Source organism: Carassius gibelio, chromosome A3 (genome assembly GCF_023724105.1).
Source record: "Carassius gibelio isolate Cgi1373 ecotype wild population from Czech Republic chromosome A3, carGib1.2-hapl.c, whole genome shotgun sequence".
In the NCBI taxonomy this organism is placed as follows: domain Eukaryota; kingdom Metazoa; phylum Chordata; class Actinopteri; order Cypriniformes; family Cyprinidae; genus Carassius; species Carassius gibelio.
The window spans coordinates 6159982-6169537 of NC_068373.1; the positions used below are offsets into that span (position 1 = coordinate 6159982).

Consider the following 9556-nt stretch of genomic DNA (forward strand, 5'->3'; position numbering starts at 1 on the left):
ACTTTCAATCATACTGTATAACATTATAATTATTAGATACCCCCCCCCCCCTTCCCCATCTAAAAAAAAGAAAAAGAAAAAAAAAACTTCTTACAATCGATTGCATTAGGAGAAAAAAAATTTTACTTATTTATTTAAACAAAGCTGACTGCTACACGTTTTCTTCCAATTAATTCAGAACTTATACTTAAGAACATCTACAATGAAAGAAAATAAAAGGTGAAAATTGATTGTAGGATTTACTTTCGATTTTTATTTTCATTCAGAAATGGCAAGTAAATTTCACAATTAATTTAAAAGAAACAGCAAGTAACACGTTGAATTAAAAGTGAAAATCTGAGATAGAAACAGTGAAATAGTATGTTTGTTGTAAAACAAACTCCAGTAATATTTGTTTAATCACAACTAATTTTCCCAGTATAATTCATCAGGAGTGGTGAGACTGCCTCCCTTAAAGACAGGAAGAGGGTCACATGGTTGAAACTGCTTGCTGGTGTTTTGGTGAAAAGTCTAGTGATGTGATATGTAAAAATGTAGACACATCAGATTGTGGATTTTCTTCCAGTTGGTCTCCAATTAATATTAGGTCAGAGTTTTAGCTTTTATACACATAATATGGGTAATTAATTGGGGCTTGCTCAGTTTATATTCAGTTTCAGTCTCAGTTTAAAGACTCAAGCCATTTTACGCTTTACTTCCAGAAACTCAACAACAGTTTCTTCGGTGGCTATGTATACAACATAGGACGGCTTCAGCTGTGAGCTATTAAAAACCCTGCAGTATTACCATTTGTGTGTGTGTGTGTGTGTGTGTGTGTGTGTGCTGTTCAGAGTTGTGCAGTGAGCAGAAACACTAGGGAAGACAATCACAACCAAAGACGATCAGAACCACTTATGCCTAATGCTAAAAAACAGACGTTTACATCAGAGGTGCTCATAGACTCATGATAGTGGTAAGTAATAAATAATATTTGAGCACTGTAGTTGTGTGCACTGTATCTAGTTGTGCTGATATGATGTTCTGTGTTTAAAACGTGTAATTTCAGTGCTGTTAATAATGTCTGAAAATGATTTGTCATGTTTTGTTTGTTTGTTTCTTAGTCAGTCCAGCAATAATCCATATTTAGGATGAGAATCCATGGCTAATTCTAGGCTGGAATATATTTAGAGCTTTTCTCAAACGGTTTGAACATGAAGCCATGAAGCCATCCTGATAGACTAATGAAAGACCTCATAATCAGGTCTCATAATCTGTCCTGTTATAGACAGGTTTAGGTGAGACCTAAACTCAGATTATATTTAATTTATGTTAATGTATATTCTTTCTCTAGGGTCTAACGTTACCATGGATATTAGTGACTTTATGGTAAGAAACTGTGTTTTAAAAGAAATTTGAAGCAAATTGTTCACAATTATATGACCCAATTAAAAATCTTTTACTCTTCTGTTGTCCTAAACCGGTATGACTTTCTTTTTGTGGAACACAAGTTAAGTAAACTACATTGATGGTGTTTTTTGAACTTTATGAAGTTTTGGAAATCATGGTGGTAAAAAAAAAAAAAAAAACATTCTGTGGAAGTAATACTGGTTTGGAATGACATTAGTGTGAGCAGATGATTTCTCTATAATCATTCCATTAAGCCACTTGACTTTTCTGTAGATTTTCATGTTTTAATGTCTGTTTCAGAGGCTGGATGTGAGCTCAGTTTGGCTCGTGCTCTCAGTGGTGGCGGTCGCAGCTGGTGTCTTCTGTCTCTACAGTCTGATACTCAGGCATTTAGCCAAGACAACTGTGAGGAACAAAGTGGTGCTGATTACGGATTCGCTGTCTACACTTGGAAATGGTGCTGCTCTTTCAGAACAACTGGATCATTGCTATCAGTGCCAATCAATATCAATATGCCTATACTGTAAATTAAGGAAGTATTTCTATAAAAGGGTAAATCAATCAATTTTTTTTCAAATATGATCTTAAATTTAATAGTCACAACCTGGCAGGATTAAAAACTGTAGGTTTAATATATTAATACATATATTGTAAGGACATGAGAATGCAGTAAAGAATCGGAATGACAGACTGGCCTCCTCTAAAGCCCGAGACACACTGCACGATTTTCGGCTGTCCCAGACAAAAGATGAACCAATCGTGTCGATTTCTGTGATTGTGGCTCCTAATCCATGGTTTTATGTCGTACAGTAAGAGAGGTTCAAAGACGGCCGTTCTCACAGTCTTGTGACCAAAGATAACCTATAATACATTTCTGTCAGTGTCAGAAATACAGTGTTTTTGCAGTTACGACCCAAGTTAACCAACCAATGAAAATGCAATATGAAATCAACATGACATGGCACTGAAACAAAAAACTGCTTACCTCAAGCTCCACTTTTTTCAGCACATATAAAAACTACAAGAAAGTGTGATTCATTATGCTCTATTTGTTTGCCACTAGCACATGCTAATGATGTTTTATTCCTCTATAGAAACGTGCATCATAGCCTTCAATAGGTCTCCTCATCGTACAGTCTACATGCAAGTTTATTAGATCAGCGTGAAAAACGATGATCTTATAGGATTGCTAAAATCGTGCAATGTGTAAAAGGCTTAAAATAAATGCACTTGCAAGACTGTGATGAGCCATGTTTGCAGATGAACTGCATATTCGATGTCTAACTCAGATGTTTACGTTGTGATCTTTGTAGAATGTGCAAAACTCTTCCACACTGGAGGCGCCAGACTGATCCTTTGTGGAAGTAACTGGGAAAGGTTGGAGACTCTAGCTGAGAAGCTGATGAGTGAATCAGATCCAACACTTGTGAGTGCATCATCACCAGTATCTGAATGACGATTGTCTGAAACATTTAGCAATTATTTTTTTGAAGACTAGTTCAGCGTGACTTAATTCAGTTCAAACTTTCCTGCCCAGACGTTTCCCCCCAAACTAGTGGAGCTGGACTTCAGTAACATGGAGAGGGTTCCCGAGGTGATTTCTGAGATCCTGGAGTGTTACGGCTGTCTGGATGTTCTCATCTTCAACAGCAGTATGAAGGTGAAGGCTCCTGTACAGTGTCTGTCCCTCGAGATGGACAGGATCGTCATGGATGTGAACTACTTTGGGCCCATCACGCTGGTTAAGGGTAAAACGCCCACAGCTGTCAACTGTGTTGTGTTAAAGCATTTTTAATTAAGTGTATTTCAATAATGGCAAATCTCTGAATAGTTTTCGCATGATAACTTGATGTGACAGTGTTAATATATTTATGTTTTGGCAAATGAAAATGCTACACTGATGCAGCAGAGAAATATGGACTTGATACTTCCTATCAAGGATGTTCATGAATAGTTATACTGTAGCAGATGAAAACAGGTGGAGCTGGGGGAGGTGGAGGGTTTCAGAAAGACCAGCTCACAGCGAACATTAAACCAAACTATTTAAATGTTGAGTATCTCACTGGCTGAAGATACAACTGTGGCCCAATCAGCTTGAGCCATGTCAAAAAATAGCAGATTGCTTGTAAAAGACTTATCAGCCTGTTTCCTCAGGAGTTTCCTGACTAGATATTTACCGTCACAGGTGTTCTCTCGTCACTGATCTGCAGAAGAACAGGTCACATTCTTCTAGTCAACAGCATTCAGGGAAAACTGCCGATGCCCTTCCGCACCACCTGTGAGTTCCTGTGCCTAGTTTAACTGGATGATAGTGAATATAAACTTAATGTTCATAACTCTAAACAACGGTTATATAAATATATGAAGATGTCTTGAATTCATGTATCTTTGTCAGTGTAAGATGTTCTGCATTGTTCAGATGCGGCCTCCAAGCATGCCGTTCAGGCTTTCTTTGACTGTCTGCGGGCTGAGGTTCAGGAATATGGAATAACTGTGAGCATTGTCAACCACACCTTCATAAAAACTCCCTGCACACACTCAGAAGATGAAGTCACAGCAAAGTCTGTGTGGACAGGTGAGTGAACTATACACTGACAGTTCATAATGCAAAGAAAGTAATGAACATCTGGCTTGTTTGTCCACTAAATTGCCTTGGACTTTCTGTTGGGACACTGGCTACAGACGTCAAACCCAGCTCCCTTGGCGTGACCCCTAAAGAGATGGCATCTGAGCTCCTGAAGACTCTGAGCAGTAAGAAGAAGGAGATTTGGGTGGCCCGCTCCATCCCTAAAGCAGCGCTCTATGTCAGATCGCTCTTCCCCAACCTGTTCTTCACCATCATGGCAGCAGGAGTCAGAAACACTGAAGCTGTGGAGATGCCTGATGACTGACGGACAGTGGTTTTTACTAGAGCTGTATATGATTAAAACATGTGTCGCTGTCCTGTATAGTCTTTAAATAAAAATACAGTTTTCAAGTATGACTGTGGATTTGCTGACTTTGTGAGTCTTTGAAAAAACTAAAAACTAAATCTGAAATTAATTAACCAATATCTATCTATCTATCTATCTATCTATCTATCTATCTATCTATCTATCTATCTATCTATCTATCTATCTATCTATCTATCTATCTATCTATGTTTTTGAAGTTTTTCTTCATTCACTAATCTGGTTAATTATTGTATTTTCTAGTGTATTTAAAGTTCACATGTGATCACGTGAGCGGTGGAGGTCAGATGTGAGAGAGGACTGTATCATTACAGCGCCCTCTGCTGTTATTGCCCTGCTCTGTTCGGTGACGTCACATCATGGCGCGATACATACTGTCTCAAACATGTATCTTTCGGTTCAGTCGAGGATTTAACTACAGCCAGCGGCTCAGAGCATCTACAAACTTCTCGAACACAAGTGTGATACACGATAGACAGAATCAGCGTTTCACGGTGACTCTTGACAGCGGCGGTAAGAGAAAAGCACGTTTTCATGTCTTTTTGACATTCAGACCATCGAAACACCGCTGATTCACAACGCGCTGTCTAATAGTTAGTCAGCACTTTCGATTATTAGACTGGCTGTATATGCTCAAATCAAATTCCTTGTAATTGTGTTAACAACATACTAATATTACTGAATCAGGAGCAGTGAGCAGTGCAGTCCTGAAATACTCTCTCAGTGAGGATCAGCAGGTGGAGCTGATCTCTACAGAGGTTCCTGAATCACACAGGGGTAAAGGTGCAGCAGCACACCTGGCAAAGGTGAGAGCATGCTTCAGCTTACTCACTTCTGCCGTTTCCTGAGACTCAATAATTAACATCTTTTTTCTTTTTTTTCTTTAGGCTGCTCTGGATTTCGTTGTTGAAGAAAATTTGACAGCGAGGATATCCTGTTGGTACATTAGAAAATATGTAGATGAAAATCCACATCTTGGATACCAGGCTTATATTGAAGACGAATAAAGACATAATTAAACAACAACTTAAAGGAAGATTTTACATACATCTTACCTCCTTTACAACCTGACTCTGCAGTGTTTTGACAGGATGAACAGATAGTTTCTGGAGCCAACAAGTTGGCTACAAAATAGGTACAAATAAACAAATGATGGATGTACAAAGTCAAAGTCACCTTTATTTATATAGCACTTTAAACAAAATACATTGCGTCAAAGCAACTGAACAACATTCATTTGGAAAACAGTGTCTCAATAATGCAAAATGATAGTTAAAGACAGTTCATCATTGAATTCATTGATGTCATCTCTGTTCAGTTAAATAGTGTCTGTTTTAATTTGCAATCAAGTCAATGATATCGCTGTAGATGAAGTGACCCCAACTAAGCAAGCCAGAGGTGACAGCGGCAAGGAACCGAAAATCCAGCGGTGACAGAATGGAGAAAAAACCTTGGGAGAAACCAGGCTCAGTTGGGGGCCAGTTCCCTGCTCCTCTGACCAGATGAAACCAGTAGTTCAATTCCAGGCTGCAGCAAAGTCAGATTGTGCCGAAGAATCATCTGTTTCCTGTGGTCTTATCCTGGTGGTCCTCTGAGACAAGGTCTTTACAGGGGATCTGTATCTGGGGCTCTAGTTATCCTGGTCTCCGCTGTCTTTCAGGGCAGTAGAGGTCCTTTCTAGATGTTGATCCATCATCTGGTCTGGATACGTACTGGATCCGGGCGACTGCAGTGACCCTCTGGTCTGGACACAGACTGGATCTGGTGGCCACGGTGACCTCGGAACAAGAGAGAAACAGACAAATATTGGCGTAGATGCCATTCTTCTAATGATGTAGCAAGTACATCGGGTGTTATGTGAAGTGTTTCCGGTTCCGGTTTACCTAATTAATGCAGCCTAAAAATCCTTTAACGGATTTGGATATTAAAAGCATATTAGTATGTTTTGTGTAAGCCAGGTTAAAGAGATGGGTCTTTAATCTAGATTTAAACTGCAAGAGTGTGTCTGCCTCCCGAACAATGTTAGGTAGGTTATTCCAGAGTTTAGGCACCAAATAGGAAAAGGATCTGCCGCCCGCAGTTGATTTTGATATTCTAGGTATTATCAAATTGCCTGAGTTTTGAGAACGTAGCGGACGTAGAGGAGTATAATGTAAAAGGAGTTCATTCAAATACTGAGGTGCTAAACCATTCAGGGCTTTATAAGTAATAAGCAATATTTTAAAATCTATACGATGTTTGATAGGGAGCCAGTGCAGTGTGGACAGGACCGGGCTAATATGGCCATACTTCCTGGTTCCTGTAAGAACTCTTGCTGCTGCATTTTGGACTAGCTGTAGTTTGTTTACCAAGCTTGCAGAACAACCACCCAATAAAGCATTACAATAGTCTAACCTTGAAGTCATAAATGCATGGATTAACATTTCTGCGTTTGACATTGAGAGCATAGGCCGTAATTTAGACATATTTTTGAGATGGAAAAATGCAGTTTATAAATTACTCGTCATCCAGTTTTTTATATCGACTATGCATTCCATTAGTTTTTCAAATTGGTGTGTACTGAGCCTTGAGGTACTCCATACTGCACCTGTGATCGATATGATACATCTTCATTCACTGCTACGAACTGATGGCGGTCATATAAGTACGATTTAAACCATGCTAATGCACGGTTAATGCCAACAAAGTGTTCAAGTCTATGCAAAAGAATGTTGTGGTCAATTGTGTCAAACGCAGCACTAAGATCCAATAAAACTAATAGAGAGATACACCCACGATCAGAAGATAAGAGCAGATCATTTGTAACTCTAAGGAGAGCAGTTTCAGTACTATGATACGGTCTAAATCCTGACTGGAAATCCTCACAGATACCATTTTTCTCTAAGAAGGAATATAATTGTGAGGATACCACCTTTTCTAGTATCTTGGACAGAGAAGGGAGATTCGAGATTGAGATACAAATGAATGAATGGCTCAATTCATGCAGTCCTGAGAGTGTTGAAACTTTAGATGTGTCAGATATTTTATTTTAAACTTGTCTGTCATCCAGACTGGTTAACTATTAAAATACAAATTTATCAATCTATTAACCATCTCAGTGCATAGCAATCGCTCTATTGCTTAGAAATAATGTTACTAGTGTTATTATTATTATTATTATGTTATTATTTTTATATGAAAGCCCTACTGAATTCAGTAAGTGGGGGTGTTATCAAAGACTGTAGAACTTATTCTTAGACTTTGGTGTTATTCAATAACTCCATGCATACATTTCAGAAATCTTCACTTTTTGTTAAACCTAAGTTAAATCCCTCTGTAATTATTATGATTAATTATTAATAATTATTAAGATAATTATTTTCAGCATCTGAAACACAAAGGTTTGTGTTCCAAATCATGATGTTCCACTTTCTGAAAAGCAATGAGTAAAGTCGGAAATTTCTTATTATTTAAAAATTTAATTTCACAGTTTAAATTCACATTTTATTACATGACTACATCACAAACTTCAGGTAGGTGTCCCACATTGCTCTAATTTACCCATGTCGATTTATCTGTCAGTTAGGAAAGTGATTTATTTTGATTTTTACTTTTGACAAGGTAAAAATAAGTTTGTTTAAATTTAATTTCCGTAAGTGGCACAGTCCCAGTCACGTGCAGAGGAGGGTGCAGTGGGTGCTTGAGCATCAGCCCCTTTTCCCCTTGATGGCCAAAGTGCCCTTTTGTCAAGGAAATTTAGTATTATTATTTTATTAAACACCCTTTTGTGAAGGCCTGCCCAAGGACAATTGATGAATAATAATTTAGCCGTAATTATCCACATGCTGACCTTTCACCTGATGATCTCATCCAGGATGATCCCTCACATTCAGACACCTTTAGTAATTAAGCGGACTAATATCTTCAATATAACGTCTGCAGCTGCCGGTAAGTGAAGGTCTCAGTGGAGCTGTGTGCTTGTTTACTTATTATTAAATTGTTATTATTTTACAAGAACGATGTGAAGAGAGCATACACAGCGGATGTTTATATTGCTGTGTGTACTGTAGCCTTTGGAAGTAACGTTAGTTGCAGCAAGTACTATTTTTGTTCCTAATGACAAATTCATGATTGGTATATAAAGGCTACTACGAACACCTTTTTTCCCATTTTTATCATAGAATAAGGCAGGAAATATATCTTATAGTTTATATACTAAATGATATGTAAGTCAGTACTGCATTATTCATATGGTTTATTTATTTATTACCTGGAGATAACCTGAAAAACAAATATAAACCATATGTTTTTGCAATCGTGTGTATATTGTCTTCACGTTTCATCAGTAAAAATGTTTCTGCTATTCATTCAGTTCATCTACAGTGATATCATTGACTTGATTGCAAATAAATGCACAGACACTATTTAACTGAACAGAGATGACATACCTGAATTCAACGATGAACTGCCTTTAACTATCATTTAGCATTATTGAGACACTGTTTTCCTAATGAATGTTGTTCAGTGCTTTGACGCAATGTATTTTGTTTAAAGCACTATAGAAATAAAGGTGATTGATTGATTGATGGATTTTGTGTATATCAGTGGTTTTCAACCTGTGGGCGATGGTATTGCAGGTTGGCCGCCAATTACTATTAAAATAAATAATAATATTCATATATCTAAAAATGTCATTACATAATATCTTTTCTTATATATAATTAAATTAACAAAAAAACTAAGATTAAACTGTAACTATGCTTCCACTGTTCGAGCTCACTGATTGGTTTAAGAATAAACCGCCAATTTATTTTTGATATGTTTGCTGCATATGCTACAGAATAACAGCAGTACCAAGCGGTGCCAGCCCGAGTTATTTTCTGTTCATTGCCAGTTCATTCAATAAAGACAGTTAACAATGTAGCTTTTGAGAACTAAGTTATTAACCCAACAATAGCGGTGTCAGTTTATTTTGTTGCAGTGGTTTGCGCAAACATATGTTTGGTTGTGTGGGCCGCTAGTTGAAAAAGGTTGGGAACCACTGGTGTATATATTAGAGATTTCCTGCATGTCCTAAGTCATTACTTATTTGAGTCTGTTTTGGTCTTTCTGTGCCGAGAGTGCCCTCTGGCTTCGAGTATGAATGAAACACACTGCATGAGAGCGTTCAGCATTTTCATTTTAGATATGAATAAAACGTCAGGTCATAAAAAGGCTATTGATACTCTTTGAATTTAAAT

General features: G+C 37.7%; 2 protein-coding genes across 2 annotated transcripts; both read left to right on the plus strand.

Annotated features, from left to right (window-relative positions):
- The first annotated feature begins 806 nt into the window (after window positions 1–806).
- dhrs7ca (dehydrogenase/reductase (SDR family) member 7Ca) lies at window positions 807–4342 on the plus strand. Its single transcript, XM_052540733.1, has 8 exons — window positions 807–952; window positions 1331–1365; window positions 1687–1843; window positions 2700–2812; window positions 2924–3134; window positions 3572–3664; window positions 3806–3961; window positions 4069–4342. Exons 2-8 carry the CDS (start codon window positions 1345–1347, stop codon window positions 4275–4277), a joined length of 960 nt encoding a protein of 319 aa, XP_052396693.1. The 5' UTR covers window positions 807–952; window positions 1331–1344; the 3' UTR covers window positions 4278–4342.
- A 310-nt stretch (window positions 4343–4652) lies between these two features.
- On the plus strand, window positions 4653–5502 carry im:6904045 (protein NATD1). The gene is made up of 3 exons (XM_052540786.1): window positions 4653–4850; window positions 5025–5143; window positions 5225–5502. Exons 1-3 carry the CDS (start codon window positions 4697–4699, stop codon window positions 5342–5344), a joined length of 393 nt encoding a protein of 130 aa, XP_052396746.1. The 5' UTR covers window positions 4653–4696; the 3' UTR covers window positions 5345–5502.
- The last annotated feature ends 4054 nt before the right edge of the window (window positions 5503–9556 follow it).